Source organism: Vanacampus margaritifer, chromosome 9, assembly GCF_051991255.1.
Source record: "Vanacampus margaritifer isolate UIUO_Vmar chromosome 9, RoL_Vmar_1.0, whole genome shotgun sequence".
In the NCBI taxonomy this organism is placed as follows: domain Eukaryota; kingdom Metazoa; phylum Chordata; class Actinopteri; order Syngnathiformes; family Syngnathidae; genus Vanacampus; species Vanacampus margaritifer.
The window spans coordinates 17,055,395-17,075,076 of record NC_135440.1 but is presented as its reverse complement, the minus strand read 5'-3'; the positions used below and the strand labels follow the sequence as shown (position 1 = coordinate 17,075,076).

Here is a 19,682-nt window from a genome sequence, read left to right as displayed (position 1 = left end):
GTCAAATGCACCAAAATGTAAGAAGTCATTTTCGACCCATGCTGAGAATGCTTGTACCATCACAAATAAGCACAATTTGAACACGCTCCAAATACGAGTGTGACCTATGTTGTGCTCACAAAGAAATCTGTCAAAATAGAATTGCCGTCTACAAGAACAGTGTATTCGCAAGGGTCTCAAAGTAGGATGCGTAAAAAACTTTCGGCAATAATCAAGACTGCCATTTTCGTTTGGATTAATCAAGCAAAAACTTCCGCTGCCAAGAGTCGGTGAGGAAAAAAGACACATATCACACTTTGCTATACTTCAGCAAAATCTGGTAAGCTTACAAAATGGAGTGAATAATAATATGCACAGCGCTGCACTGTCGTGACACTATCTTTACTATGGGGAAATTGGATTATATCTGGAGTTGATCTGTGATTACCACCAGTCTGTATCATCCATGGCAAGGCCTCCAGTGACAACATGGCAGACGCAGCAGCAGCTTTACAAAAAAAAAAGAAAAAAAAAAGAATCCCACTCAATCATTCTTTGAATGGCACTGATTAGCTGCTCATGGAACAAACTTGTTGCAGCGCAAAGGCGGCATATTCTTAAAAGTAAAGTACTACCATTGAACATAATCAAGTACATCTCTCTATGAACTTGGAAATGTGTGGCTCATGTGAGGCCAAAGATCAACAGCCACCTCTCTTTGTGAGCATCACAACACAAATATTGGCATTATTCATTGAGGGTAAAAGCAGAAGTGTAGGGTCCCTCGACCACTTTACTAAAAAACACACATCAAGATGTGCTGTGCTGAATTCAGAATTGTTGTTAAATATGCTGAGTGGGAAGCTACCCCCTGCAGCCACACTTGCCAGAAGATCAGCAGTGCTGGATAAAAAGACTTTGCACTGCTCTCATGATTGCAGCACCAGCAGGATTTCATTTCCAATCAAGGAAACATTTCCTGAGAACGAAGACCTCTGAAGAAGAAACAGTTGCGTTGCACAAGGGAAAGTTTTAACTCAATTTCCTACTTGTTCAAATTTTGAAGTACTTTTCTCGCTTTACTTAGCGTGGAAATCAACTGTAAACATTTCTTGACAATAATATGTTATATATGACCTCACTAGTCTAAACAGGACATTCTGATTAACATTGCATTTTTGGAATATGAGTTAAAAAACAAAATTCTGCCGTTTTTATCCATCTCACGGGGCGGCCATTTTGCCACTTGCTGTCGACCAAAGATAACATCAATGTTGCTCAGAGCTCAGGCAACAACCAATCAGAGCTCACTTGTTTTCTGATGCTGCGCTATGATTGGTTGTTACCTGGAGCAACACTGATGTCATCTTCAGTCAACAGCAAATGGCAAAATGGCCGCCGTCTGAGATGGATAAAAATGCTGGATTTTGCTGCTTAACTCATATTCGCATATAACGCAATATTAATCAGAATACCGCATTTAGACTAGTGGGGCTCCATAGAACATGTTATTGTAAAAAAGATTTGCTTTGGTTGACTTCCCCTTTAAACTGAATATGACTATTTTATAGTCAGGAACAATTAAACATCATAATAACTGCTAGGATTGTTTTTTGGGTTGGGTCACTGGGTCGTAGTTGACTGTGTTTTGGGTTGGGTCATGGGATCATTGTGTTACGGAGGTAATGTGCTTATACAGTTACTATGTCCCATATGGTGATAGTGTGTTTTAGCCATATTAGCCATTCTTAGTTTGTCACGTTTTATGCAGTTATGTTTCTTATAATGATTATGTGGTCAGTTGCTATGCAGTTGCTATGGTCCTTTAATAGTCACTCCTGTTTTGTCTAATCACTCTTATTTCATCATGTAGGCTTTTATTCTGTCATATATGATATGTGGACTCGTCAGACCACAGAAAACGTTTAAACTTCTTAGATGAGCTTGGGCCCAAAGAAGTCGGCGGTGTTTCTGGGTCTTGGTGATAAATGGTATTTGCTCTGCATAATAGAATTTTAAGTTGTTCTTACAATTGTAGCACCAAACTGTATTTACTGACATTTTCTGAAGTGTTCCTGATATTCTTTACACATTGATGTCTTTACACATTGATGTCGATTTCTTCAGTTACTCTAAACTTTTTTTGTTGGGTTGGAGCCGTAAAATTATAAGTTAATAATTATTTGCCAAAACAATCAAATGTATCAGTTTGAAGATTAAATATCTTGTCTTTGTAGTGTATTCAATTAAATATTAGTTTGAACATGATTTTTAAATCACCATATTCTTTTTTTTTTTATGTTTAACTTCATTGGACTTATCAAAAAAAGAAAGAACAAAAGTATAGAGTTCGAAGGAATAATTCTCAACCATGGTATAACACATACAAGCATAAAACACTTTACAGATGTTCCTCTTTGAAAAGTTTGCATAAATGAAGATTTAAAAAAAATCTTAACCAAAAATGAAGCCGACCAAGCAAGCTGTCTAATTAAGAACTTCAAAAAGCTCTCCTTTACTCTTCAACAACCCAAGACAGTCACACAAGATTCAATTAAATAAATGCCGCTTCTGTCAATCAAACCGCTTGTCATTTTAAAGTAGAGGCCTATCTTAACTCCCATATGGCACCGCTCAGGAAAGAACAATAGAATCATGAATCAACTCAACACCTTTAAATTTGAATTTGGGAGGAAGTGGAATGAATGTTTTTTTGCTGCTTGCTTTGCACGAGTTGGCTCCAGCTTTCTGAAAAGCAAAAGCGAAGACGAGCCAGCAGGAACAAATTTATCTACTGTACTGTACAAAATATAATGTGTGCAGTAAAAACTCTGACTAAACACTTCCTGACCATTAAAACTGGAGTGTGCATTTGCAATTGGCCAAATGCCCACTCGCAGCCAGTGTCACAGCTAAATCTCTATAGTAAGTTTTAAAGTTCAGCCCCCCGATGACTGCTCTCAATCTGTCAACTGAGGTTGTATATGTGTGCGTGTGTGTGTGTGTGTGTGTGTGTGAATAAGTTTGTGTGGGAGGCTGAGCCTGAGGGGGAGTGTGGGAGAGACACTGTTGTGCTCTTTGACACTCAGTGGCGCACCTTCGCTTTCTGCGCTGCTCACCGTGGGGATTTCAAGTGCTGAGGGACTACAGAGTTCCTGCTAGCGCACATAAAAATACTGCCATTCACGCCCCTCGCTAATGAACATGCAGTTCCTAACTCACGGCAGAAGCAAGATATAGAAAAAATGTGAAGAGAATACCACACAATCAAAGACAGTAGAAGATTTTGCTTACATAATGTTGAGGTCAAATATGTCCCCTTTTGTCTTTTGACAGGAACAGAAACACTCCAAATGTCATTCTTTCAGTCATAAATTTGATGACTTTTCCTGAAGGGTCCCAAAATACTAAAAACTGAAAATTGGGTGTGCAGGCGATTAATTTTTTTTTTTTATCATAATTAATCACATGACTTCAACAGTTAACTCACGATTAATCGCAAATTTTATTTCGGTTCTACAACAAAATGTCTTTTTCTAAATTTCATACTCTTGATAACATAAAATAGGAAAAAAATGTTAAACTAATAAAAATGTGGCTGCATCTTTTAGTCATTGATACAGTAATTTCATAATAATTCATAAAATTTAGTTAAAATTAAAAAGATGTAATGTACTGGGGGAAAAAAAGAAAAAAAGAGTGATATTGATTTGTGTTGGTCATTTTTCTGCCACTAGATGGCATAATTGTATTTGTAAGCTGTTGGTGATTCTGCACATTTTTAAAATTGTAAAATACAACTTGACCCCAGTCTCCACAAATATATGCATTCATCTTCAATTTATTACTGCTAAATTTTCACGTGGACGTGTCACCCCTACTAAAAATATTTTAAAATGTCCTTCTTTTGTAAAGGCGCTATGAAGTTTATGTAACCCAACACTCAAGAGCTGTGAGGCAGAAGTGCTACTTACCCCACTGTGCCGCCATTGCTAAACTATATAACAATATTATTACATTATAAATTTATCAACTCCTTAGAAAAAGAGAAAAAATAAATAAATAAATAAATAAAATAAAATAAATAGATTTATCAACTACATTCACGCCTCTTTCCAAGCATCAGACTTATTGTCTTTTTTGGGCAAGGAGATTGATATTCCAGCATGTAATCCTGTCTACAAAGCTGTCTGCTCAATTGCTTGCACAACTGAGGGAAACAGCCGTCAATACCAACAGCTGACCTGTGAAGCGAACTGCAATTTAGATTCGGCTGCAAAACACAAGTGGACTAACTCCTAAAACCATCGCTGTCTCTGCCAAAGAGGTAATGTTTGCTCTGTGGGTGGTTTGTCTGTCTGCTTGTCTGCCGACTTTTGGCAGGACAAACCGAAAAACAATTATCTGGAGAAGAAGTGCGGCATGGAACAAGCCGGAAGACCAATCTGGGTTATATTGACTCAAAACAAAGATTTTCTTTTTGTCACCCAAAACACACTGTACATGACACAATGAATACAACAGATCAAACAAATGGTCAAATCTTGCCAAGATATAACTAATTAATTTGGAAAATGAACTGAATAGAATGAGGATATGTCATTCATCCAGAAGAGCATCAATATAACTTATAGTGGATGAGAGCATGTCCGGCAACACATATTGAACATACCATGATTCTTTAGATGCAAAAGACTTTCCAGAAAAGATTATGAATAATTCAATGTGCGAAAAAGATATGAACATGGAGAATATTTCTTGATATCTCTAACACCTTATTTTGCAACTTCCTTGTCAAAGCCATTCAACAAACACAAATTGCTTCTGCGGTGAGAGCGGAATGATATATGTGGACCAAAAATAAGACTTACAAATGAGATTGCTCCCATGATTACAAATAGCCGTAGTCCATATGAATGAACAGCCCAAACTTGGAGTAATAAATATTTGGATCATTATTTCTCAGTAAAAGGTTTTGTAGATCCTAGTTACTGTAAAATCTTGTGAATAAAACTCATTTATTCTGGATTAAAAAAAATGGAGGGAGGGTATTATAAAGGGGGACTAATAAGAAAAAATATATATAATAATAATCACATTGTTAGTCCAGTACACCTAGGTAGTAGGTAGGGGTAGTTAACAAAAAATTTTTTTTTTAGATAAAATAAAATCACAAATTTATAAACAGTACATTTCAAAGAAGTTACAGGTAGAGTCAGAGGTTTAAAAGCAAAGTAAATAAACAATAAAATAAATAAATAAAAAGCTTACTAAAATAGCGTACAGTGCAAGAAGAAGATTTTCTAAATCATGATTTAAAAAATACTTTGAAAGACCTTAATCGTAGGTATGGGAAAAGAGCATAGTTTTTAACCAGGATTGAAAAGCATTTACACTTTATGATCTGGTTTAAAAAAAAAAGAAGAATGTAAAATGCTTTTAAATCCAGGTTAGAAACTAAGTTATTTTCCCTTTTTTTTTTTTTACTTGGTTCTATTTCCTCCCTCCCGACCGCCTTGTGAGGAATAAGCGGTTAAGAAAATGGATGGATGGTATGGTTTCAATAATTCATATTATTCACTCTGATAATAAAGGGTACCATCAAATCGAGGAACTGTATTATACACAAGTAGAGAAGAAAAAAATATTTTTAAGGGTGATTTTGGAGGGGTGGGGGGGTATTATTCATGAGAAATTACAATAATTTTGTAGAAATAATAGTGGGTACCTAGGCAGGCATGGCTGATGAAGATATTTTTTCTTATTCTAAGCCTTTGCTTTAGTGCTTACCTGAACAACCTCGTCGTCCTCTTCCAGAAGATCCTCAAGTACTTCCACTGCCATCTAATGAGCAAAAAGAAAGCCAGAGATGAGACGCAATTACAATGAAAAGTTAGAAAAAAACTAAATGAGAAAACCCCTCCAGCAGAAACCCACAAACACACACTGTTGAATCTTCCTAGGCAGCCAGATCAATCAGAGCCCAAAAGATCTGATAAGCATCTGGCCAGCCTGCATCCAATATACACAAGGCTGTAGATACAAAGACAAGACAACAGGCATAGACATCGACAGACACGCTCAGCACTGCTTATTGCCCAGTCAATAGGCACTTAAGCTGCTCTACCCGATAGCCTTTTTTAATCTATTTAATGACATTTGGAGTCAATCCACTGTTTGTTTCCGCCCGGCTCGCCACTCTGATAAATCTAAATAGCAGTGCGAGCCGTAGTCCGCATTTCTCCCCACTTACGCCTATTTTTCTAAATCGTTCTCTTTGGCGCCCTGCGGGCACGCTTTGAGCTATGAAAGGAGTCAAATGGTTGGCTGACCTTTTGCTGTAGAGCGTCATTGTTTGGGTCAGTTGCTGCGGGAAGGTTCTATTACGGAAAACAGACCTTGACTCAGGTAAGGCTGTGTTTGTTTTGCTCTCACTCTCTTCCTGTGGATCCCGTGGTTGGGCCGTGTGTGTGCGCGCTTGAGAGGCCCCAGGTGATGATTTATTGATTTTTGTCAACTTCGGGTTGAAGGCGACTGTTAGCCAATCACCCGTGGTGAAGGGCAAGAATAAAAGGCACGCACAATCTAAAGTGTGTGCGCAGACGCACATCACACTGCAGTTACACAAGAGAGTAAGTGCAATCGGCAAGCTCTTGTTATGGCTGTCTTATTTGCTGGAGGGTTTCTGAATTCCACCGTCCTTCCTCTTGCTCTTTGGAGTTCTCTTTTCATTAAGCGTGTGCGGCTCCGGAGGCAATAAAGAGGTGTGCTGCCAGGATGCACGGAGGGAGAGACGGACAGGTTAATTGAGAATATCTTGTTAAGAGCATGCAAATGCCCATTTCAGTTGAGTGATCGTTGGACTAATTATCGCATGAAAACCTGCGGTCTTTTATTAACTGATGTCTAATTAAAAATAGCCAAACAAAAACGTCTAATCCCAGAAGATGATAGATGGATTCATGCCCAGCCTTAGAAATATCTGTTTGACTGTCTTCAAATCACTACGGAAGCGTGGAAGTACCAATGTGGAGTAAACAGTTCGGACTTGCAAGTACGTTGGAACGTCTTCAAATTAGGGGGGCGTCAAAATTAGTGCGTTAATTTAAAGTTCGTTTAACGCCACAATTTTTTTTAAACGCAAGATTAATGACCGCCCTTTACTTGGGAAGCCTGTACTAGGTGAATTCCAGTTGCAATGCAGCAGACACGTCCACGTCAAAATTTTGCAGTAATAAATATGATAATAATGCATATATTTGTGGAATCTGGGGTCAAGTTGTATTTTACAATTTTAAAAATGTGCAGAATTTCACAAATTATTTCATGTTAAAGATTACATCGCTCTTAATATGAAAAGAAAAATGCACTGAGCTTTCACCAACGTCTTACAAATGCAATTATGCCATCTAGTGGCAGAAAAATGACCTTAACACAAATTAATCACACATTTTTTACAGTACATCTTTTAATTTGAACTCAATTTTATGAATTATGAAATTACTGTATCAATGACTAAAAGATGCAGCCATGTTTCCATTAGTTAAACATTTTTTCCACCTTTATGTTAACATAAGTATGAAACTTAGAGAAAAAAAAATTACATTTAGAACAGATATAAAATGTGTGATTAATCGTGTGAGTTAACTATTAAAGTCATGCAATTAACTACGATTAAAATTTTAAATCGCCTGACACCCCTAATTCAAATACATACTTGTACAGTGTTCGAACGTACTTGTAGGCTAAATGCTACAAACATAGAATATTTTCCCATAATGCCACGGGGTATTACTTGCATATGAGTAAGCATTTGGCCCACATTATAGCAATACATTTGAAAATTAAGTAAAAAATATAGTGTGTATTTGTAACTTTTATGATTCATTATGTCTGTAGTGCATGATTTAGGTTTGGCATGTTTCCCATAATGCTTGATATTGACGTGCGCATCCTGCGGCTTTATGGGAAAAATATTGAATGCAAATCATGCATAGCAGATATAATAAATCCTAATAATTACAAACACAACTTTACATATACAGTATGCCAAATGCATGCAAAAAAATTGCATTTTTCCTTGTCCATGAACAAGTCAATACTCTGTGACATTATGGAATGAATGAATGCAAATTATGTACTGCAGACATAATAACAAATCTAAAAAATTACAGATAAATATTATTGATTTACTTAATTTTCAAACCAATAGGTATAATGTGGGCCAAAATGTTCCAAAATAGTGTTTTTTGCCCCACTCCCCCTTGCCCCTTGGCATTATGGGAAAATATGCTCTTAGGGGTGCACAATATATCCCCCAAAAATATTGATATTGGCCATGCAATATGCACATCGCAAAGACATGCAATAAGTTTCATATGGAATTGTATGCTTTTATCGTAATTTGACCAGTTAGCTGCTCACTAAAATGTGCACCACCATCCAATAGTTGAACATTATCAAGAGATAATTACAATGAATTAACTAAGAATAGTTGGCTTATTTTGCTGCATGAAAAAAATCATTTTTTTCATTAGATAATAAAAATGTCATTTCTTTAGGCACATATTAAATATCGTAATAATATCGATATCGCTATATTCAGCAACTATATGGCATATCGCATGATTTTACAATATCGTGCAACCCTATATGCTATGTTTGTAGCATTTAGCCTACAATACGTTTGATCGCACTCGGCAATCAAAAATGTTTACGCCACGTCTGGCAGGGCCACGCCGTAAATCACGGCGCTGTGACAAACAGTAATTTAAGGTGGGAAGGTATAAGAGATGGCAGCAAAGATCTGTCTGGGTGTGAACAGGCGTTTTTTTTAGTGTAGCAAAAATAGAACAAGAGATATCTGGGAGCTACGATAAGTGAGCAGCGATAACCGTTCCATCATGGCCAAGTGCCGAGCTTCCTAACTACATTGGTCAACCCTGGGGGTCCATGATTAAAGATTCAGATCTTCTTAAGCTGCTTCACACTAAACAACAACAAGCAAGAAGATTAATATATCTGCACGGCTATGGGGGGAAGAGAGTGGCCGCTTGCTGAGAAGATGGGGCAAAAAGCTGCATCATAAACAACACAAAAGTGGTCAGTGAACAGCAGCAGCACCACAAAGATAAATGTACACGCCTCAAAGTCACTAGGTACACGTTGCCCTCTTTATTTCAGTACCTTTAGTTCCCAGAAAGAAAAAAAGAGAATCCCCATTAGGGAGGAACTCGTTTTTAATAGCTGTTGTGTGCACTTTGAGCAATCTGGAGGCAATTTGGTTTAACAGAACCATTTTACCGGCGTGCAGCAGCAGAGAGATGTGAAAGACAAATCACTCCACAAGCGAGGGCAAACAATATCTCTTACACATGAACACTCTTACACACACAGAGTAATGCGTAAGTAAATAAATCCAACCGTGGCAGGTCTAACTCATTGGAAAGTACAAGTGACATGCCTTCGTGAGCTTCATTTCAGAACACAAACGTTCAATGACAAAAAAAAGTAAACAAGAGTGACAAGAGCAGAGGAGGGAAACCAGCCATCAACTAATAAATATGCTGAAAGACACCTTAATAGCTGTCAAGGGACCGAACGCCCGTCTGTCTGACAGTCTGTATGTCTGCTTCCTGAGGTGAATTAAGGGGCCCGTGACTATAATACAAAAAAAAAGACAAACAAAGGCAAACGACTAGACTAACAATTTTTTTCCACTATGAAAACAAGCAGAAATACAGATTTTTTATTTTTACCATTTACAAGTTTTTTAAATCAAAAATTTCCACATTACAGACAATGTTCCCACTCATCTTAGTGATTATTATCACACCCTCATCATTCCTTTAACTTGTGTGAGTCTTTTATTAAAGTAATACACTTGTATGGCTGGGATGAATGTTAAAATGTTGCTTGAAACATTGCCTTCAGGTTTGAGCTTGGTGCAGACTCATTTGCATTACTTCCTATGGGAAACATTTTGGGGAGACTACAACCATGTGAGAGGGTCAACCAAAAACCTGGAACAGATTGCTAGGTTACAACATTACATAAATGTGAAAACTAAAGCTATGTCTGGCCATTTTCTAGATAGACCAAGTCCTTATAGTCATATTAAAGTTACAGTGTGTAATATTAGTACCATCTAGTGGTGAACTAATAGAATGCAACAATTCTACAGTGCCTTAGACAGACCACACTACGCAAGCCCAACACCAATTCCTACCAATTATTATTTGGAGTGAGTGAACTCGCTGGAGCGACTAGCGAGCAACTAGCAAGAGCTAGCTGGAGTGGCTAGAGGGAGACGCTAGCAAGAGCAAAGCAGAGGGAAACAAGCGGCGGACCCATTGGGTGTGACACGAGCTCCGTTCACGAAGTTCTTCTCATCCTCTAAGGTGCGGCGTGACCTCTGCAATATAATTAGCGATAACTCGACCTATGACTATGTTTTTTTGTGTGTATATTATTAAAATTAATGAATGAGCTATTAGTTCACCATTAGATAGTGCTAAATGATACGCAATGTCCCTTTAAATATACAGCGGACACCTGTAAGAGCAACTAGCAAGAGCTAGCTGAAGTGGCTAGCTGGAGTGGCTAAAGGGAGACGCTAGCATGAGCAAAGCAGAGGGAAACAAGCGGCGGACCCATTGGGTGTGACACGAGCTCCGTTCACGAAGTTCTTCTCATCCTCTAAGGTGCGGCGTGACCTCTGCAATATAATTAGCGATAACTAGACCTATGACTATGTTTTTTTGTGTGCATATTATTAAAATTAATGAATGAGCTATTAGTTCACCATTAGATAGTGCTAAATGATACGCAATGTCCCTTTAAATATACAGCGGACACCTGTTAGTCGTCGGAGATTGGGGCCGAGCCAATGAGATTTGTAAAATTTTAATTAAATTAAAATGCATTGGAGAGGGTTCGGGGGTAAATGAATCCACAAAAAAGTCTGATGGACGCTAATAAATCTCCAATTACGTTTTTTTCTCCTATAAGTCTTTTCCACTATAAACAAACACAAAAGTTGTAATATTTAAAAAAATATATATGGGGGGGAAAACTGTAAAAAGATGGATTTGAGGTTGCCGAAATTCATGTATGTCGGGGTTCACCATAAATGAAAACAACTTCCTGTTTTAAAATCTAAACATACGGTAAAAACACTATAATGCAAAGGAAATAAAGTCAAGGATCTCAAATGTGTGCTCCACACAGTCGATTATCACACAGTTGCATGTCAGTCATTAATTCTTCCATTCATAACATCCCTAAAATGAGCAATAAAAGAATTCTCACGCAGCTAAGTTGAATGTCGATTGAATAAGTATCACAAGGCAATCACTTTTACATATGCCCAAAAAAAGCAATCATGCAACTTTTTTTTACATTATTTGAGCTATTCCTTTATTAGATTCAAATGATCAAACTGGAGAAATGTATGTTTTGTATGCTTAAAATTGAATCTCATTCTGAAGTTGTTGAGGTCAAGGCTTGCATAGTGTGAACGGCTGTGAAATACTTCACTTCCTCAGCCAAATGGATGCTCTCATTTATTGCTGAGCTGTTTAAATGCACTCATCTTAGAAAAGGAAAGCTTTCACAAATTTGAAAAAGTAAAGCCTTGACAGAGCTTAAATTGCAAGCAATACACTTAAGATTCAGTGGTGCAGATGTTGCACACCGGTGTTGAATTATCTTTAACGCACTTCATTTAAAAAAAAATCTCATTCGATCTGCAATTTCATTGAGATCTTTTACTAAATAAGTAGCAAAATAACAAGTGTCTTTTTATACAATTTAATCTATTACCATAATCATTATTGAGAGACTGTCACACACACCAAAGTTTACTTGGCTGTGATTCTTGCATTTGTTTTGGCAAACCCTCCTTCATTTACTCCAATTCCAACCCACACACTCGTGGAGGGAACATGAAGAAAAAAAAAAAAGAGCTCAACACAAACAGGTGTTTTTTCTTCTAACACTGTTGCTCTTCCAAAATGCACCGTTAGACGTTCAGTATGCTTCTTTGGCAAATGGATACATGTGAAAATTTTCAAAGCCTTGGCGCTGTTCCGCAAGACCAAACAGAACACACGATGGAGGAAAATATGGACAAATGGTCAGTTTCTGGCAAAACGCTAGCAAGGGCTGCCTTCAAACCAAAAACTTTACAGAGCACAAAGTGCGAGCACAAAACTTTGTGAATGTAGTGGATGGCTTCAAATTCTGCCGGGAGTATGTGTATGTGTGTTCATATTCAATCAGGATTAGCCTCAGACTGTGAGAAGACGGACAATAATAAAAGATTGCCACCGCCTTTAAACTCATTTTCCGTCACAAGCTTCCAAATTGCGAAATAGATGAAGAACAAAAATGGTGTGCAGGAGCTGCAAATGAATATAAATGCATACATGCTCACGCAGCAAAACACTGATGTTATTATTTATGAAGCAGTCCCAAGTGTCTGCAGCTGGTGACACCGACAGCCGGATGAAGACAAACGACGTGTCAGAAACTGTGAACTGAGACGCTGTCATTTCACTGATACACCTGACGGCCCATCCTCTCCTCCCACCGCCACCTCTTGTAATAACCGTAAACCTCTCAACGAGAGAGAGCGCAAATTAATCGGTGGATCAGAACAGGATATAGCCGAACCGCTGTTAGCGTGGCGGAAAAAAAATCACAGAAAATGGCTTCAAACGCTAATGAGTGTGAGGTTCTGCACTGAACCGACAAGCATTTAGCCGCAAAAAAAATCTGGGTAATTAATATGGGAAGTTGATGGGTGATTAAGCTGGCGAGTGTGCAGTTATAAAAACATCATGGCAGCAACTAGCACGCCAGCTTTGTTTATACCTCCGCTAAGCATGAATGGCTAGAGCTGGGATCGCTAACGTGCTGCCCATAGGCACGAGGTAGCCCACGCGCCTGTTCGAAAACACTCCAGTGATGAGACATTGCAACTTCCTAGGGATGTTGCAGAAATGATCATTTGCAACCCCAACCTCCCTCACGCGCCTTTCAGACAGGCAATTTATTGTGGGCAGTCTTAGGCACACCTGTGCACTAATAATGGTGCCTAATCAGCATCTCGATATGGCACACCTGTGAGGTGGGATGTATTATCTCAGTAAAGGACAAGTGTTCACTATCACAGATTTAGAATGGTTTGTGAACAATATTTGAGAGAAATGGCGATATTGTGTATAAGTTTTAGATCTTCTAGAGTTTCTCTTTGACTGCCAAAAACGTTAATTAACGTTATGTAAAATCCTATGGAGAAGTGCCAAAGACGTTAAAAGACGTTTGTTTCAAAACAGAGGTGAAACTAACCATTTTCTATTGTTGATTACTGAAAAACGGAATAAGGTAGAAACAAACTTTTTTTTTCTGATGAAAGATGAGAGTCCAATCTTTCATTTGGTAGTATGTGTGTTTCCATAGTCCAAACACATAATTTTCTGTGGACCTTGAAAGATCAGTCAAAATGCTTAAATCGGCTGGCACCCACGGCATCCCTTTTCTGAAAACGTCTGGCAGTCAAAGAGTTAAAAAAAATGGGAGCAAAAACAAGTGTTGCGTTTATATTTTTGTTGAGTACAGTTAGTGTGAAGATTAGAATCATAGAGGAATCACATGAAGTACCATCATAACAGTCAGAAGTCAACTCCTGAGCACACCAAATTCCCTGCAGATAGGCACGGACAGTTGGAGATGCACCTTTTTCAAATATCAATGAATATTAGTAAATCGGAAAAACATACACACCAGCTAACACTGGAGTCTTCTGAACTGACATGTTGAGGTATACTGAGGTCTTACATACACATGATAGTTGTCCAAACGTGAGTTTTTGCACAAGTTTCATGGTACAAAATGATTTTTTTTTTTTTTCCATTTGGCTGAAGTGCACATTGTGTCAATAGTGTTCAACTAGAGGTTCCATTTCTACCAATTTACAATACACTTTGCACAATGGAGGCATAGTGAAAGGAAGAAAAATCTGGATACAAATCAGGATAAAAAGGTACAAGGTTGTTTATTCTTTTTTTATTCAACTGTTACGCTGTTCTTATATTGGACAGAAGTGTGGCACCTCCAATAGATGACGCTAAATAAAATCTTACAATGTGTGGGAGTTGGCACTTGGCACCCACTTTATAATTTGCATCACCCCCAACTACTGAACTGGAGTATCAGCCAGCTTTGTCTTGATGTCTCAGTCAGATTGACATATTGTAATTGATTGTTCGACCTTGGTGAAGGTCTACTGACTGCCACTCAAGTTTTTGTTCTTTCTCTCCTCGAGCAGCCTAGTAGCCTTGCCCCACACTGCAAATACCAGTCTTTAATTATTGACACAGGACTCTGGAGGGGATAAAGACCGGCCATGACCTTGACACCTTCCAAGCTATTCACTGGAAAGCAAAAGCGCTTCGCTGCCCCCCCTGCCACCAAACCCAAACAGGGCGACAGCAAAAAGCAAAATTGTTTGAGCTCATCACACATCTTTTTTACCTCATACTCCTCGCTCTCGACGAGAAGCTTGGCTGTGGTGATGCGGGACTCATACGGCGGGATCTGGTTCTATGGAAGAGGGGGACAATAGGAGCATTTACACAACCGCGGTTCTCGCACAAATGTCCGATAATGGCAAGATCCAATTTCAAGGTAGGGGACGTTCCGCGGCCACGTGGTTGTTAATCACCGCGAACATGACAGCGGTCCGAGTTTGGATCAAGCTGCTGTGGAAGATAAGCGAAACAATGACGGCGCCACCGTGGGATTGTTGTATCATGTCATAAGCACGTTTGCGTTATTTATTTATGCAAACTCAGGTCACATACAGAATGAGTTGCATTTTTAAAGTTTCTCTTCCTCATCAAATCCTTTGTAATCGTTATTCTGTTTCTTTTCACTTGCACACTCCTCACACAAAATTACACAGTTTAACGTAATGTCGCTTTTATTATCCTTTTTTCATTATCTTCTCCTTTTTTTATCTTTGCTGGTGTTTGTGCTAGTGGCAAAGTGCTCTGTGAAAATCCTTTTAGGCAACAGTGTTTTATAAATAAAATTAAACAAACGTCGGCTGATGACAGAGAGGCTCCAACTCACCTGCATGTCATCTTCTACGCTGGAGGACGCTTCAGTGTGATTCTGGGCAGGCAGCCACAGTCTGACACTCTTCAACAAGTATTCTTTGCCTTCCTAAGGACGCCACAGTGGAAAGAAGTACAAAAACAACCATAACAATCAAGACACACATTTGTTCTCATGGTTTTCATATAAACTAATATCCATAGGGTGGGTTCCTGTACAGGTCTATAGGGTCCTGCAATCAAAAACCTCGACATGGGATTCTCTCAATGGAGCTAGCCTGCCCCCTACAGTTAGCAACTGATATTTCCGGTACAATTCCTTTTCCAATTGCTTTTCTGTTGCAACATGTCCCAGTGTGCAAAGCTAGGTCCATAAAGGTTTGGATGAGTTTGGTGCAGAGGAACTTGATCTGATCAATGACATTTCTGGGCTTACAAAATGTATTTCAGTAAAAATCCCACAAATACCAACATCTACTGAGCCAAACCCCTTTTTTTCTCCTTCTAATTTCAGTTCCTGACAAATACTTTTGTCAGAATTTTGATGAATGTTGAATATCTCATCTGAGAAGCACATTATTTTGAATATAATTTAATTGTAAGACAGTCATAAAATGCAGTTGTACATCTTACTGTCATAACAAATGGACACTGAAGGACATTTTTTTTTAGCACAAAGGATTTTTTTTATTCAACATAATTTTATACAAAGTAATTGCTAATAGACCTTGGAGTCAATGAACAGCTATTCAGAATGAAAATTCAATTACTTTGCTGAACTCTTTTAGCCATGAACACATTTGCAAAATATTATTTTACAGTATAAGACATGTCCTTGTGTAACTCATTGTACATGCAAAACCATCACTAAACCAATTTCAATACATAGGTTCCACTTTATTTCTTATTACTTCGAATATGTGTAATTAAAATGTCAAAAAAGAAAAAGGTGTGTAGAAATGGACAGAGGGTTGTGAAAGGTTGGCCAGACCTTCATCAGGATTTAATTAAATGCAAATCCAAAATAATTTTCTCATTTCTTACATAGAAAAGACATTTCCTGGAAAGGTCAGCTTATGACCTTTCACTTGATATGTGGACCGTCTCCAACTCACTTTGCAAGGAACTTCTTTTTAAATTATTCGAAAGTTGGAAGTGAATTTGAGAGCAACTTGCTCAAACCAGCTCGAAGGCTATGAAATGCTTATGCTGACCATATGAACTGCATGGCTGACTGAACACTCATACTAGAAGTGCATGTCCTTGTACTGAACAGAAAAACTCCTCCAGTCATCATTTAAACATCCATCCATCATCTACCGCTTATCCGGGCTCGGGTCCCTCTCCCCAGCCACTTCAACCAGCTACTCCGACGGGATCCCAAGGCGTTCCCAGGTCAGCCGAGAGACATAGTCAGTAAGTATGCCCACACCTGCTCTGCCCTTCTCACCGTGGGCAACTTCAGAGTATCCAACCCTTGTCGAGACGATTGGTACCAGAACCCAAGCTGTGTGCGGAGACGAGTCCGGCTATATCTAGTCGGAACTTCTCGACCTCGCACACCAGCTCGGGCGCCTTTCCTGCCATAGAGGTGACATTCCATGTCCCCGGAGCTAGCTTCAGTAGCCGGGGGTCGGACCGCCAAGGCCCCCCGCCTTTGGCTGCCAGCCAGCTCACTACGCACCCGACCCCTTTGGTCCCTCCCACAAATGGTGAGCCCATGGGAAGGGGGACCCACGTTGCTTTTTTGGGCTGGGCCCGTCTACCAGACGCTCGCCTTCGAGCCCCGCCTCCAAAATGAATGAATGTTCTCGGGACATTTTGACTTCAACCAGTTGCCCCTGATTATCTCTCATAGTTCGACAATTATATGACCTCAAAGATCTGCCTGATAATTAGCCTTCCAATCCACATGACCTCCTGAGTGTTTGCGCAACTGATAATTTAAGTGTCCATCTGCTGATTAATGGCATACGATTCAATTTGCGAGGAATAATTAACTCAGCATATTCCTTCTTTAATGTGGTGATAATTCATCCCATGAGCGTATGTGTGCGTGCGTGCGTGCATGACCTGACCTGATTTTTCCCTGTACTGAACAAGTAGCTGGCCATGAGCTGGAGGCCTTCGGGGTTGCCAGGGTGATACTCCAACGCTCTCTCAATGAACTCTCTGCACTTGTCAGCAGCTCCCTCCTCCATGCTGCACACATATTTACAAATCTCAAGTCATTAAACCAAATAGAGACATGAAGAGAGAATACAGAAGTCAAATTATGTTCTCAATTACCAGAGATCTGTTAGGTAAAGCTCTGCGATGGAGCAGTAAGCCATGCTAACATCCTTCATCGTCGGGAGTTCAAGATCCTCATCTACATGTGCCGCAGCTCCGGCCTGGGCCTGCTTTTAGGACAAGGCCACAATTAGACATTGTTTTAGCAGTTTAATAATCACCACGTATACATGGGATGCCACACAAATCGTGGAAATATACTCTTGTCTAGCTTTTTTCAGATCCTCACCATAAGTTAATATGGTGGCCCGTGAACCACCTCTGACCTCTCTGCAAAGTTTAAATGAAATCGGTGTACAATGTATGTTTGTTATGCTGCTTTTTACTTCCTTTACATGTCAAAATGACTGATTATAAATCTTATGTATGTATACATACATTATATGGGGGTGGGGAAAATTAGTTTAAAAAAAACTGTTGTTTTTATTTGGGATATGTGAATCCATGGGTGCCTAAGCATAATTATGCAGGGGTCCAATGTATATGCCTAAATAGACATGTACACGTTTGTGTAAGTTTTTTAAATGTGTATTTTATTATTTTTAAAATGCGGCATTTGTCATATCATACACTAACAAATATGATTATATACAGTATAGATAGTATTAGTACTGTATAAAAGACAAACAGTACTAATACTCAAAGTTATAAATTCTGATAGTTGTTTATGATCAGTTACATGTTATTTTACCCTGATTTTATTATTATTTTTAACATGTACCAGCACATTTTGTATTTTAAGGACAAATAAAATATTTTAATCAATACATTGAGCTATAAGTTATACATGATTTTTTTTCCTTTGGAGCAACAACAGAACACCCTATTTTCACAAAAATGTATTTATAAATGTATGTTAAGCTTTTACAGCTCATAAACAAAAATAGATTCTACTTTTATGACATGTTAACAACCTTTAACACCGAGTATCACAACTAGCACGTCATTCTTTTAAAAGTCAATGCCAGATAACCAGAAAGTAATTGAATGTTTTCATACATCAAGAGCACCACCTTGCGACAAATCAGTAGAATGCATCGGGTACATGGAAAGCTTGTAATGGATGGATGGATGGTAAAGAAATGTAGATGGATACATACATGATTAACGGATAAAATAGATGAAATAGACTGGATAATAATAATAATTATATATATATATATATATAGATAGATAGAAATGCATACAAAATTAGATTACAGGTTGATTTGATATTGGACTTATATTTCAATCAGTATCACTCACAGTGGTCTGTGCTTGTTTGTCCAATGCAGAGACTAGGACTTGTATCCCTTTGGTGTAATAGTCAACAGCCTCCTGACCTGTGTGCAGTTGTCCCAGGTACATGTACTTACTGTGACCTACATCTGGGCTGAGCTCCACAGCACGCAGAAATACGTGCATGATAAGTCAAGGAGGCTACTGGCACCGGTCAAAGGTATGATTAAAGATGAAACCCACAGTAAAGGATATCCCTTTAGCTTTCTCTGTGTCTCCAAGCTCAGATGAGATGTGTCCCAACATGTCAATAGTTTGCAGGTTGGTGGACTCCAGGTCCAGGGCACGCTGACAATAGAGTCGAGCCATCTCAAAGTCAAAACTGTCCATGCATTCTTCAGTCTGTGCAACACAAAACGCCATGATAAAGTTAACGTGAAGAAACACAAAACCAGGGCAACAATGTCACACTTAACAGGTTGTGTTGCTGTCAATTGCACCTTTTCTAGTAGCTGCTCAACAGAGTACTTGGCAGCTGTTTTCTTTCTTGCCTTTTCATGCATTCTCACTTTCATCCTCTCCTGGGGTGTCAAGCCCACTATGCCTGCATCTTGAGTAATAAAACGTATAAAGAAGGATGGTAAGCTTGGCCATTTTTTGGCATGGTAATGTTATGTCATCCGTACATTCATACTGTTAACCACTACCTTACCGTTGTTTGGGCGGTTGTCTTTCCTCTTGGGCTTGTTTTTCTTTTTAGCCTTAGCCTGCCCTCCCATAATTACAAATTCGATGCCTTACGCTTCAACAATTTGGACTTTAAGAGCAGATTCTCACAAATTGAGACTCAAAACACATGGAAAGCAGAGGCGAAAAAAGAATCTTACATGGTGCGCATGCGCAGAGCAATAGCTTCCTGTCAGCTACGGCGACTCACAGTAGACATATTACACAAAAATGTGTCCATGCTGTACGAAACCGTGGCTGCTATTCAAACTACCCGAATAGTTACTCCACTTTACCCAATCTATCCCAGTTTAATACTTTTTAATAATAAACAAAATTACCTCT

At 38.8% G+C, this 19,682-nt stretch overlaps 1 protein-coding gene across 2 annotated transcripts in view; it reads right to left on the bottom strand.

Annotated features, from left to right (window-relative positions):
- The window catches only part of LOC144057872 (uncharacterized), a 32,881-nt gene extending 13,344 nt beyond the window's left edge, over positions 1-19,537 (bottom strand). Inside the window, exons 1-9 of one of the 2 annotated variants that reach the window (XM_077575849.1) lie at positions 19,324-19,537; positions 19,112-19,221; positions 18,867-19,013; positions 18,639-18,791; positions 17,391-17,503; positions 17,180-17,303; positions 15,118-15,210; positions 14,518-14,586; positions 5,770-5,823 (exon numbers count right to left, since the gene is read on the bottom strand). In XM_077575849.1, coding sequence (XP_077431975.1) covers positions 5,770-5,823; positions 14,518-14,586; positions 15,118-15,210; positions 17,180-17,303; positions 17,391-17,503; positions 18,639-18,791; positions 18,867-19,013; positions 19,112-19,221; positions 19,324-19,390 — 930 coding nt within the window. In that variant the 5' untranslated portion in view covers positions 19,391-19,537. The remainder of the gene's footprint in view (positions 1-5,769; positions 5,824-14,517; positions 14,587-15,117; positions 15,211-17,179; positions 17,304-17,390; positions 17,504-18,638; positions 18,792-18,866; positions 19,014-19,111; positions 19,222-19,323) is intronic. The other variant, XM_077575850.1, reaches the window with a different exon arrangement.
- Positions 19,538-19,682: the final 145 nt, after the last annotated feature.